This window comes from Pelophylax lessonae (assembly GCF_965119305.1).
Source record: "Pelophylax lessonae genome assembly, chromosome: 1".
In the NCBI taxonomy this organism is placed as follows: domain Eukaryota; kingdom Metazoa; phylum Chordata; class Amphibia; order Anura; family Ranidae; genus Pelophylax; species Pelophylax lessonae.
The window spans coordinates 651,204,501-651,218,348 of NC_138768.1; the positions used below are offsets into that span (position 1 = coordinate 651,204,501).

General features: G+C 45.8%; 1 protein-coding gene across 1 annotated transcript in view; it reads right to left on the reverse strand.

Moving 5' to 3' along the window:
- Positions 1-13,626, reverse strand: part of LOC309544735 (uncharacterized protein) — a 66,191-nt gene extending 52,565 nt beyond the window's left edge. The window contains exons 1-5 of the mRNA XM_082243712.1: positions 13,535-13,626; positions 12,595-12,723; positions 9,633-9,851; positions 5,284-5,374; positions 5,117-5,193 (exon numbers count right to left, since the gene is read on the reverse strand). Of these exons, the coding sequence (XP_082099838.1) occupies positions 5,117-5,193; positions 5,284-5,374; positions 9,633-9,851; positions 12,595-12,720 (513 nt within the window). The 5' untranslated portion in view covers positions 12,721-12,723; positions 13,535-13,626. The remainder of the gene's footprint in view (positions 1-5,116; positions 5,194-5,283; positions 5,375-9,632; positions 9,852-12,594; positions 12,724-13,534) is intronic.
- Between the last annotated feature and the right edge of the window lie 222 nt (positions 13,627-13,848).

The window sequence follows — 13,848 nt, forward strand, 5'->3', positions numbered from 1 at the left end:
ACACTTTTGGGGTTACCAGTGACATTACTACAGTAATCAGTGCTAGACATATGCACTGTTACTGTAAAAATGACACTGGCAGGGAAGGGGTTAACTTTATTGGTGATCAAGGGGTTAAGTGTGTCCCTAGGGGCGTGCTTCTAACTGTAAAGGGGTGTGGCTAGTGGGATCGTATGATCTCTGTTCTTACACAGGGGAGAATGACATTAGCCGCTTGCCTTTCTCCCTCTCCTCGGGGAGATCGCGAGTGACCGGCGGACATCGGGTCCGCCGGTCACTCGCGCGGACTGCTTAGGGAACGAGAGGGGACGGGAGCTCGTCTCCGGCGGCGCACGCTCGCCCCCTAGAGCCTCACAGGCGAGCGACGTAGTACTACGTCAATTTGCCTGTGAGGGGCTGACCGCCGCAGTAAATAGTCGTGCGGCGGTCGGCAAGCGGTTAATAAGACAGAAAAAACGATTGGTTAAACCCATGAGTGCTTTTTTACCTTCTATTTCTTTATATTGGCCTTTGGAATTTACAAATGCAGCAGTTTAGAATTCTGATGAAAGGTTTAGCACTGTAAAACACTTTTTGATAAATAAGTAGTGCATTTTATATACAACTATATAGATCAGACCAAAATGAGGCACAAATGAGGAGGAAAGAGGGACAGAGGGACTTTGTTCATAATGAAGGACAGTCCCTCATAATCAAGGACAGTTGGGATCTATGATATTATCTATGTACACACTGGACTATATAATGATAAATCTTTTGGTTTTTTTTGTGACTGAGCAATACTTATTCACGGCAGTAATCCATATCCAAAGCTGGACATAGACATTAGACAGTAATTACCTGTTAGTGCATGATGAAAAGGGCCAACAACTGTTTTCACAAAGGATCACTGTTTAAACATATACTCATGCATTTGTAGACAATGTAGGAGACTTTGTAGGCATCCCTGGCCCCAGGTTTATCTCAGAGCATAAACAATAGCACTAAGGTCTCATGCACATTTTTTGTGAGTTTGGGCATTTTTTTCTGCCCATGAACCCCCCTAATGTTATCCTAATGTTATCCAGTTTAGTAGCAGAGGAGTTTAGAGGATGTTTTCTGAACGCCTTTAAATTGTATTCAGGAGAGGAAATTTTGACCCCAAAAAACGTTCAACATGTGTAAACGCACATAAATGCGCATAAACGCTAGGCATTATTCATTTTAATGACCAGTTTAAATAAAAATTCTGGCCAATAAAATAAATAAATGCCATTAAGGAATTTTTTTACTTTGAACCTATATGCCCCTAACAAGTGTCATATGAAGGTCATAAAACAAGCTAAACAAATGTAGAAGGGTAATCTTGTCCTATGTGGGGATTTTAACATGGTGATGTATGCATCTATGGACTCTTCTTCCAGTGTTATGAGGAGGTGGCAGGATTTTGGTCCACTCTGTTTTAGGGAGGACCTTTATGACCCCTGGCGGTGCCTACATACCACAGAGAAGGACTTCACCTACTATTCTAATATTCATGACAGTTACTCGAGGATTGACTTCTTTCTTATGGATAAATATCTAATACAGCGGGTGGCTAAGGTGAGCATTCACAGCATCATGTGGTCTGATCACGCTTCCATAACTTTGGATATTGTGGATTCACACAAAGATTCCAATATTGCATTATGGCGCAATAACACCTTTCTTTTATCTCGGTCCCAACATAGGTCATTGCTAGAGGGCCAAATTAAAAAAATAAATGAATGCCCAAACTCCAAACACTGCAGCTTAGGTGAGGTTATTCACTCATTTTCTCCTGTCAGGAATAAACATACAAGAAACCATTGTGCATGAGACCTTAGGAGTAAAATATCCAACTTATTCCAAGTATGATTGTAATGGGGTCTTCTGGAGTCCACAAGTAAAACAGCTGATTTGATACATTAAAGGTGATCTTGCTTAATTTACTAAGGAGTAATAGCATAAGAAGAGTGTCACATGACTATGTAGCAGTGCCTTGTATTGTATTGTAGATGAGGTAGTGCCATTACATACAATCAGGGCCGGACTGGGAATAAAATTCAGCCCTGGAAAAAATTTCATACCAGCCCCATAGCATTATTATACCGGCCCAACAGCATAACGCCATTATTATCTTCTTCATAAAAGGGAAAACCATGCATTTAAAAGCAAGTTTGAAAACTGTATTATATATAGATAAGACAGATATGAAAGCATAAAGGGCTTTATATATAAAAGAGCAAATTCTAGTTAAAAGTGGTAAAAGTGCGGACATGGTACAGGAGATGTCAGAGGCTGGGCGGACATGGTACAGGAGATGTCAGAGGCTGGGCGGACATGGTACAGGAGATGTCAGGGGCTGTGCGGACATTATACAGGAGAGGTCAGAGGTTGTGCGGACATGGTACAGGAGAGGTCAGAGGCTGTGCGGACATTATACAGGAGAGGTCAGAGGCTGCGGACATTACACAGGAGAGGTCAGGGGCTGTGCGGACATTATACAGGAGAGGTCAGAGGCTGTGCGGACATTATACAGGAGAGGTCAGAGGCTGTGCGGACATTATACAGGAGAGGTCAGAGGCTGTGCGGACATTACACAGGAGAGGTCAGAGGCTGTGCGGACATTACACAGGAGAGGTCAGAGGCTGTGTGGACATTATACAGGAGAGGTCAGAGGCTGTGCGGACATTATACAGGAGAGGTCAGAGGCTGCGGACATTATACAGGAGAGGTCAGAGGCTGCGGACATTACACAGGAGAGGTCAGAGGCTGTGCGGACATTATACAGGAGAGGTCAGAGGCTGTGCGGACATTATACAGGAGAGGTCAGAGGCTGCGGACATTATACAGGAGAGGTCAGAGGCTGCGGACATTACACAGGAGCGGTCAGAGGCTGCAGACATTACACAGGAGAGGTCAGAGGCTGTGTGGACATTAAACAGGAGAGGTCAGAGGCTGCGGACATTACACAGGAGAGGTCAGAGGCTGTGCGGACATTATACAGGAGAGGTCAGAGGCTGTGCGAACATTATACAGGAGAGGTCAGAGGCTGCGGACATTATACAGGAGAGGTCAGAGGCTGTGCGGACATTACACAGGAGAGGTCAGAGGCTGTGCGGACATTACACAGGAGAGGTCAGAGGCTGTGCGGACATTACACAGGAGAGGTCAGAGGCTGTGCGGACATTATACAGGAGAGGTCAGAGGCTGTGCGGACATTATACAGGAGAGGTCAGAGGCTGTGCGGACATTATACAGGAGAGGTCAGAGGCTGCGGACATTACACAGGAGAGGTCAGAGGCTGTGTGGACATTATACAGGAGAGGTCAGAGGCTGTGTGGACATTATACAGGAGAGGTCAGAGGCTGCGGACATTATACAGGAGAGGTCAGAGGCTGTGTGGACATTACACAGGAGAGGTCAGAGGCTGTGCGGACATTACACAGGAGAGGTCAGAGGCTGTGCGGACATTATACAGGAGAGGTCAGAGGCTGTGCGGACATTATACAGGAGAGGTCAGAGGCTGTGCGGACATTATACAGGAGAGGTCAGAGGCTGTGTGGACATTATACAGGAGAGGTCAGAGGCTGTGCGGACATTACACAGGAGAGGTCAGAGGCTGCGGACATTACACAGGAGAGGTCAGAGGCTGTGCGGACATTATACAGGAGAGGTCAGAGGCTGTGCGGACATTATACAGGAGAGGTCAGAGGCTGTGCGGACATTATACGGGAGAGGTCAGAGGCTGCGGACATTACACAGGAGAGGTCAGAGGCTGCGGACATTAAGCAGGAGAGGTCAGAGGCTGCGGACATTACACAGGAGAGGTCAGAGGCTGCGGACATTATACAGGAGAGGTCAGAGGCTGTGTGGACATTATACAGGAGAGGTCAGAGGCTGTGCGGACATTATACAGAAGAGGTCAGAGGCTGCGGACATTACACAGGAGAGGTCAGAGGCTGCGGACATTATACAGGAGAGGTCAGAGGCTGTGCGGACATTATACAGGAGAGGTCAGAGGCTGCGGACATTACACAGGAGAGGTCAGAGGCTGCGGACATTATACAGGAGAGGTCAGAGGCTGTGTGGACATTATACAGGAGAGGTCAGAGGCTGTGCGGACATTATACAGGAGAGGTCAGAGGCTGCGGACATTACACAGGAGAGGTCAGAGGCTGCGGACATTATACAGGAGAGGTCAGAGGCTGTGCGGACATTATACAGGAGAGGTCAGAGGCTGCGGACATTACACAGGAGAGGTCAGAGGCTGCGGACATTATACAGGAGAGGTCAGAGGCTGTGCGGACATTATACAGGAGAGGTCAGAGGCTGTGCGGACATTATACAGGAGAGGTCCAAATTTAGGGGGAGGGAGGGGAAACAGCATTGTATTAGGGGGAGGTCGTCACTTTATTTGGGGGAGGGGGCTAGCATTGTATTAGGTGGAGGGGGGCCCAGGGGGGGGAATGGCATGGCAAATAAGCATTGTATGAGGGGGGGGGGCAGGTCAGCATTTTATTAGGGGGGAGTTGGTTAGCATTGTAGTACTAGTAGGGGCCCTAAAATATGCTGCTGCCCCCCCAAATGCAAGAGGTCCAGGTCCCCCAGGCCCGAGCCCATTTACTCTTGCCTGGCTCAGCTGGATGTCTCAGGCTCTGCTCCGCCTCCGCTCCTTCCTTCAGTCACGGTCAGTCTCAGTCAGGCTGCTGCGATCATTCTGCTGCTGCCTGCTGGCTGGCGTCTGTGTGAGGGATCGGCGCCGTGACCCTCTTGCAGAGTTACTTGCAATGCAGGCAGATGAATTATCCACCGCCGCACACTCACAGTCTCACACAGCTGCTCCCGCCGCCCGCATGTGACGTCATGCCGCTCATAGCGGCTGAAGTAGGAAAGATCCGTCACTAGAGCGCAGCGGGGGCCGGGCCTGGCTGGGCTGCAGCGGCCATCATAGCGCGGCCGCGGCGCGGTCAAATGATTAAAGCGGCCGCATCTTAAAGCGGCCCACCGGGAAATTCCCCGGTATCCCGCTACGCCAGTCCGGCCCTGCATACAATATTGGTAAGGTTTCTTTTAGAAAATGTTGGATTTAATGTGTATTGTCATCACAAATTACCAGCATGTTGTGCTCCACCATGTTCCATGCTCTTGGTCTAAGCATTAACACTGGGGCCTCTGAGATTGGTGGTATACCTGTAGGTGGATTAACACACATACAATGAGATACATATACTGTGTGTAATTTATTTCATGTTGTTCAGTATGATATGTGCAGTATATTACCTGGTACCTTGTTATAAACAACTTGGTAGACATTAAAAATTCCTTTTATCTGATTGAAAAATGTTGGACAGTTTCCATCATCAAAGTCCACCTAAGTAAAAAAAAAATATATAAGAATCCATTCGATTGGCCGCCATCATATAAGAACTGATTACTAAATGCTCAGCTTGGGTTTAATCAATATGTATAATATGAATGTTGTGATCTTGGGGGGTTATTGGCTCAGGGGTAGTAACAATTTTAGAGAGATCTGCCAGTCCGAACTTCATTTTAGGGCTGGTCAGCCCACTTTTATTAAACGGGAAAGTAAAAGTTTAACAGAAAACTTGCCCACACGGTGGTTTCCACCTTCAAAAGAAATAATACAAAAATAATGCAAAGACACCTGGCTCCCTCTTCAGCAGCACCGCTTCTCTTTTCACTGTTCCCTCAGACTGTCCCACCCTCCTCTCCTGGTTTTCTGGTCTTTCCTGGCTCACTCAGCCTGTAGTTATAGCCTCTCAACAGAGGATGTTCTGGCACCCCAGGCTCTCTCATTCCTCCAAGACCTCTACAATCCCTCAGTTACCTGAACTCACTTAACCCGCTTAAACCATCTCAGGCAGATGGACATGGAATCTCTCCCCAAGCAGGGAGTGCTGTCTCTTGAGTGGAGCACACCTGTCTCCTGACAGGAGCTCCGAACTATGCCTAAGTTCTTTATTATAAGGGCTGTGTGTACCTGCACCCACAGCTTGCTGGTCTAATGCAAGGCCTGGACACTGGGTTGGAGATTTCTTTCCTCACATATCTCTTTAAAGCAGGCATGTCCAACCTGCGGCCCACGGGCAATGGGCCGCATGCAGCCTGGAACCGCAGACAATGCGGCCCACCGGCCACTGAACTCAGAACCGGCCCTACTATGGGTCCCGGTGGGTCCATGGGTCCCAGGCGAAATTTTAAGAGGGGCAGCATCAGGGGCGGACTGCCCAAGGATTCAAGGCTCCCTCCCTCTAGTCATCTTTGCATTATGCTCTGCTTTTAGCCACTGGTTGCTAGAACTGCCTGGCATCTAGCAACCTGTGACGTCACTCACCAGGGACAGCACCAAATTGAGAGGGGCGCCGCCCGCCCCAGGTGTCAAATTCAGAAGAGTGCCGCTGTCGCCGCCAATGCTTGCCCTGCTGACACTGGCTGGGATTTCACAGGGAGTGTTCACACATCGGCTATCTGGTGAGCCCGTCTGTACTGCCTTTTGACTGCAGGGGAGCCACGAAGTCTCACGTACACTGGCTGTTCAGTGAGCCCGCCCGCAATGCAGCTGATCGCTGGGAAACTACCCGGATCCAGGACCCCAGTCTGAGGCATTCAGCCTTGAAGAGATCTGGCTGGGACTCAGGAGAGTCAGCCTTGAAGGGATGCAGTACCCAGGGGGAGTTAACCTTGAAAGGATATAGACCCCAAGATATCCACTACCTAGGGGGTCAGGTTGAAGGCTATGGGTGGCAAGTGGCGCTGTATGTGGTGGCAGGCTGCTGGTGGCAAGTGGCACTGTATCTGGCGGCAGGTTGCTGGTGGCAAGTGGCACTGTATGTGGTGACAGGCTGCGGGTGGCAAGTGGTACTGTATGTGGTGGCAGGCTGCAGGTGGCAAGTGGCACTGTATGTGGTGGCAGGCTGTGGGTGGCAAGTGGCACTTTATCTGGTGGCAGGCTTCAGGTGGCAAGTTGCACTGTATCTGGTGGCAGGCTGCGGGTGGCAAGTGACACTGTATATGGTGGCAGATTGTGAATGGCAAGTGACTATGTGGTTGCAGGCTGTGGGTGGCAAGTGACATTGTAGGTGGTGGCAGGCTGTGGGTGGCAAGTGGCACTGTATGTGGTGGCAGGCTGCAGATGGTAAGTGGCACTGTATCTGGTGGCAGGCTGCAGGTGGCAAGTGCCACTGTATCTGGTGGCAGGCTGCCGGTGACAGGAGCCATACAGGAAGCAGTGGCTCTACTGCAGCCGCTGCTGCCTCCAGCAGTACCCAATGTCATGACCAGCAGTACTCACATGACCAGCATTACCCACCTGCAGTGCCAGCATTACCTACCAGCATTAATCGCCAGCAGTAACCGCCAGCATTACCCACCAACAGTAACCGCCAGCAGTACCACCCAGCACTACCTGCCAGCAGTAACCGCCAGCACTACCCACCAGCAGTAACCACCAGCATTAACTGCCAGCAGTAACCGCCAGCATTACCCACCAGCATTAACTGCCAGCAGTACCCGCCAGCAGTACCTGCCAGCAGTACCCGCCAGCAGTACCTGCCAGCAGTATCCGAACCAGCAGTAACCGCACCAGCAGTAACCAGCACCAGCAGTACCCACCAGCAGTCTGCAAAATAAGTAGAAAAGGTATGTGCATTAGCGTGTGTAAATTGTTGCAATATATTTTTTAATAACTAGTTGTGTTTTGTCATATGTCATGCCCTTGTTCATACATGTATGAATAAAGACATGACATTTTCTGGCTGCCTAAGTCATATGTGCTAGGGGTGCAACTATCCCCCATCACATAACCGTAAACATCCCAGCATGTTCAGTGTTTCTGACTCATACCAACATGACCACTTCAAATCACTGAAGTGGCCATGGTGGTTAGAGTGTTCCTTTAATATCTCTCAGAAGAAGTAAACCTCTGTATACTGATTCTATTTCATTTGATCATCCTCTAGTTGTGTTAAATTAGTGTGGGGGGAGAGGGGCATGTGGCGGCGCAGGAAGGGCGCGGCGGCTTTTTTTTACTTACATACCTTAACTATAGTATATATTTTATATGCGGCCCGAGAAAATTTCTCTACACTCAATGTGGCTCAGAGAAGCCAAAAGGTTGGACACCCATGATTTAAAGTCGCCAAACTCGGAACCCAGTCCAGCAATACCAAAACCCGGAGAAAGCTGTAAAAACTGTTTTCTACACTCATAATCGATACTCTGGAGCCTTTAACTCTATATACATGAAAAATCTGTGTCATTTATATTTACATTTCCACAGTGGCAGGGCCTCGTATTGTCACAATGTGCATACAGCTTTATATACCGCAGATTACTATTTTACTACTTATAATCATATCATAACTAGATTTCTGTTCAAAAGAAAGCAGAATTTAACCGCTTGTGGACAGCCAACCGTAGATATACTAGTAAGGTGACCAGATTTTTAAAATTAAATCTGGGGACATATTTTTTTTATTGGCAAATGGCACAGGACTGCATAATACACAGAGCGCTGGGCACAGGACTGCATAATACACAGAGCGCTGGGCACAGACCTGCATAATACACAGAGCGCTGGGCACAGGACTACATAATACACAGAGCGCTGGGTACAGGACTGCATAATACACAGAGCGCTGGGTACAGAACTACATAATACACCGAGCACTGGGAACAGGGCTGCATAATACACAGAGCGCTGGGCACAGGACTGCATAATACACAGAGCGCTGGGTACAGGACTACATAATACACAGAGCACTGGGCACAGGGCTGCATAATACACAGAGCGCTGGGCACAGGACTGCATAATATACAGAGCGCTGGGCACAGGCCTGCATAATACACAGAGCGCTGGGTACAGGACTGCATAATTCACAGAGCGCTGGGTACAGGACTGCATAATACACAGAACGCTGGGTACAGGACTACATAATACACAGAGCCCTGGGCACAGTACTACAAAAAACACAGAGCGCTGGGCACAGGACTACATAATACACAGAGTGCTGGGCACAGGACTGCATAATACTCAGAGCCCTGGGCACAGGACTACAAACATGTCATATATATACCTGTTCTGTGCAATGGTTTTGCACAGAGCAGCACCAATCCTCCTCTTCTAAGGAGTGCAGCGCTCACCCCTGCTGAGTGCACTCATAGCAAGCCCCTTGCTATGGGGACACTTTTGCTGGCTCAATTCTGACCTGCACTCTGTGTGTCTATAGACGCAAGGGGTTTCCACTATCAAAAGACGTAATAGAAAAATAATTCAAGTCCACCTGGCTCCCTCTTTAGCAGCTTGGGGTGTACACAATCTGTGTGGCCATGATGCTATGCATTGCAGTGAGGCACAAATGATAGCTGCTGTCGCATGCATCTGCGAATTGCAAATGCTTTCCTTTGGAACAGCCCGCTATCCTTTCAATTTATACAAAACTGACCTGTTTTGGAAAATACAAGCCTTACTGTATTTAGTAATATACAAGTCCAAACTGGTACCCTAGACTCATAATGTTCATAACAGCATTTGATGAGAAACAGGTAAAAATGGGATTTGATGCAACATTAAAGATTTTCTGCAAGCTGATCACTAGTATAAACTGTACCTGAATTCCTTGGGCAGATGACAGTAGGGCTTGGTGAAAACGTTCAGTCTGACAAGGCGCTGTATCACCAATATCCACATGTCTGTTCTGCAGTCTTTGGGGAACAGCTGCAACCCTCCAGTGTGGATCATCTCGAATGTGAGTGTTTTCCAGAGGGAAGTCTGGATAACCATTTTTCATGTCAAGCTCAACTTTCCGTGCAGTTCTTTGCCACAAAATCTGCAAATGTGTCATAATACCAACACACACATACAATTAGGAAGGCAATTCCTAAAAAACAGACAAAGGAAGCTTTGGAACCATAATATAGCTGTGAAATACATTTACCCTTTGAGGCCTAATATTATGTTTACTGTGAGCTGTCTGGTTGGGCAAGTATAGGATTAGAAGGGGTTGTTTATTACCAAATGAACCCAAAAAATGTAAAATATTGCATGTTATTACACTGTTTATGTCTGCTGGTAGGACACTAGGCACTAAACTTTGCCTTGTGCAAAGGTGTGATTATTATCAACAATGAGGCACTTTGAAGGTGGTGGCAGCGGATGGGGGGGGGGGGTGTTGTCTCCAAGAATCCAAATGCCAAGTTCATATCAAAAATTTCCCAACATTTCAAAGAATGGCATGGAGGTGACACCTCTGATTTCAGATTCTTTGGCATAGAACATGTGGTTTTCAGACTGGGGAGGGGATCACCACTGGAAATTATTGGAGAGTGAGGCTTGGTGGATTTTCAGATTGCAGACCAGAGTCCCAAAGGGGTTTAACCTCAGGAGGGACCTTGGTCTGCATCTGCGATAGCCTCCCTTCATCCTCTCTGGTAGTTCTGTTTCCTTTCTCCCCCTCATTGGTACAGTGTATCTAAATACATTATTGGCATTTGGTTTAATTTATTTAGCTATCATTTTTAATTTTATTTGTTTTTCATTGATTCTCTTTGTTGAGATTTTTTCTTTTTGATCTAAAGATGTTTGTATTGAATTATATGCTATAGTAATAAGTGCTGCTGATCTTTACTGGATGCTGTTTGGTGTACGAAGGGTTAACTTGTTAACCTGTCAGCCTTGCACCACCTCTCAGATCTGAGCGGTAATTATTTATTTGAACTGTTTCGTTTGTATTGTTGTTATGACTAAGGCACAGGAGGGCTGAAACGAGTCAACTTTTTTCTACTGTTTCACTGCTTTATGGATTGAAATGAATGACTTTTTACAATTGATATCGTGTGATGCTGACCTGTTGTATGAAGATGCCTCTGGTGATAACAGTCAAAGTCACCGGCATGCTTTTGTCAGCTCCCGACCAAACTTTAAAGCCATCAAATGGATGGTGTCATAGTTGATCACATGTGCAACACTGGGCAACTGCAGATCAAACAGAGGCCAAGATGGTACTGCCCTAGGCTGTAAGGAATAGAAGGGTTTAGCTTTCAAGATATTTGAAAAAAATATGGTTTTGGTTCACCCATACAAGTTCATTATGAAGGAATCTTAGAGGGTTTAAATCTAAATCCGACATCAGAACATTTTTTCAGTGATCTATCAGAGACATAAAGCCCCATAAATAAGAAAATATTCAGCTAATTTATAAACTGTATTAGTTACTGCATAGAAGATATGCAAATTATAACAACACAAATGGAAAGAAGAAAAGAAAAGAATAGCAGGGAGTAAGTGAACAAATTGCCCTATCATGCCCAATACTGTAGCCAGTAAGGACCATTTGCACCTCAATGTGTTGTGATCCATTACAGCACATTGGAACATTTTTTCAAAAAAAATTACATGCCCTGCTTTTTCAGTGCACATTTGAGCAGTGTATTGGTATGAACAGTGGCAGAAGGTAAATAGCCTTGTTCTTCCTTTGGGATTGCATTGGAGAAGACGGTCCAACACTGCTAGTGTGAATGAGTCTTCAGGCTCATTCAGACCTTTGGTGTCCTGGTTAACTCCATTATTGCACATGTTAAGGCACATGCATTTTTTCGCATATCAATGTGTGTTGCATTAACCACATAGCCACCGCCCGCCGCAGTTTTACAGCGGCAGGCAGCCGCTCCTGGGCAAAGTGACGTAGTACTACGTTGCTCGCTCAGGAGACTCTAGGGGACGAGCGCGTGCCGCTGCTGGCGCGCTCCCGCCCGTCAGCCAGAGAGCCAGCGCGTGTGACCGGTGGCTCCGATGGCCACCGGCCACTCGCCATATCCCGCAGCTGAGAGAGAAGGACAGACGGCTGATGTAAACACAGCCGTCTGTCATTCTCCCTTAGATTATCACAGATGCTATGTGATCCTGCTATATAGGATCGCATGTCTCTGTGATGATCTCACAAGCCACGCCCCCTGACAGTTAGAATCACGCCCCTAGGGTCACACTTAACCCCTTGATCACCAGTAATGTTAACCCCTTCCCTGCCAGTGTCATTTTTACAGTAACAGTGCATATTTATAGCACTGATTATTGTAGTAATGTCACTGGTACCCCCAAAAGTGTCAAAAATGTCTGTTAGGGGTCTGATCTGTCCGCCCATTCATATTAAAGTATTGGAAATGTGCCAAAATGTACAAATAAGGACATGCTCCAATTTTTGCAATGCAGCATGCCAGAACACATATAGCAGTCTTGCTTTAGTACATTGAGGTACCATTCAAAATGTGTAACACACATGTGTTAATGTGTGCTCAAAATGAATGGCATTGCAAAGTGCTAACGTACATAAGGTGTCTTGCCATACATTGCGGTAAGGTGTGTTACTGTATATGGCTGCTACATATGCATTAATGAGATGCACCAAACTGGAAAGGTGTTCAGGTACTGATATTACTGGTCAGTCATGAAAGTGTAGTGTATACTGTACTACATGGAACCTCAGAAAAAAAATATGCTACTTTATTACATATTCAGATAAAATAAGCTTAGGGTTTTTGTCAGATAAGTTTGCTCGCTTTGTAAAAAATACTCACCCTATCAACATCATTATTAAAAGCTGTAGTAAGTTCAGCCAGAAAATGAATTGCATCAGGTGTCAGTAGTGTATGGAACTCATTTTCTAGGCCAGCTGGTGGGTCATTCAGATCCACGTTATCCATTGCCTGTAAAACAGTGAAAGTATTTGTAAACCCTGAAAACATTTTCTTTAAGAAAAATACTTTTTTTCTCCTTTTTTCATTCTTTGTTGCATCTCAGTGCTGCTGTTTTTCTCCTGCAGCCTCCTTCCAGTTACTGTCTGTCTAAAAGTTTGCATTGCATTGATGGCTGAATGGCATTTCTCAGGGATGGTTTCCAGATGATGAGAGAGGTGGATCATACCACTTTTTATCATCACAACCAGGAAAATAATTAAGACGAAGACAGAACGTTGTTATCCTATAACAGTAAGGCCTCCTTCATACAGCAGTTTAGCAGCATACACTGGATTCCAGTGGAAAGAATCACCAGATTCCTTTGGCTGGAATAAAAGGTGCATGCAAATCGCAACGGACAATTAACCTGTAAAAGTATTGACAGTCAGTCAATAACCTGGTAATACAGGTTCAAAAAAATTTACAATATTTCACTTTTGTATCTTTAAAGTATTTTGCACATTATGAATACTTTACCTGCAATTTATACTTTCCAGCTGCCTTACACTATCTAATATTTCATAACAATGTGACCAATCTGCACAACTCTACCAATAATCAGATACGGCCTAGATTATTATTATTTTAAAGGCTTCCTGCACTGTTCCAAAGCAACCGGTCAGATTTAAATCTGTCATATCACAGAGGTTTGGATCTATGTGGCTAACCCAAAAATTTCACTAAGAAAGATAACTAACTGGATCAATTTTTTGATATTCTTAAAGAGGCCACAAAAAAAGGGACCTCCAGGTTATAAAACAATTACCAAGTAGTTACTCACAGTGTTTCCAGAAGAAATGCATACAGTTTATCTGCAAATCTTTTTTTAAGGAGTTGGGGAAATGGGATTGCGCAGAGTAAGTACAATCCTATCAATATTTAACAGTGATGTCCTCAGACTTTGATCTGTAACTTTAAACATTCCACAAAAGTAAGATTATTTCTCATGCATATCAAGTTAACAAAATTAGTGTGAGGCATTTTCATTTTTAGAGCTTAACTGATGAGAAAAAAAAAGACAGACAGCCTAAATTGCAACTTGGACCACTAACAATTGTAATATATAAATGATGTAAATTAAGAATACTTTCAAAA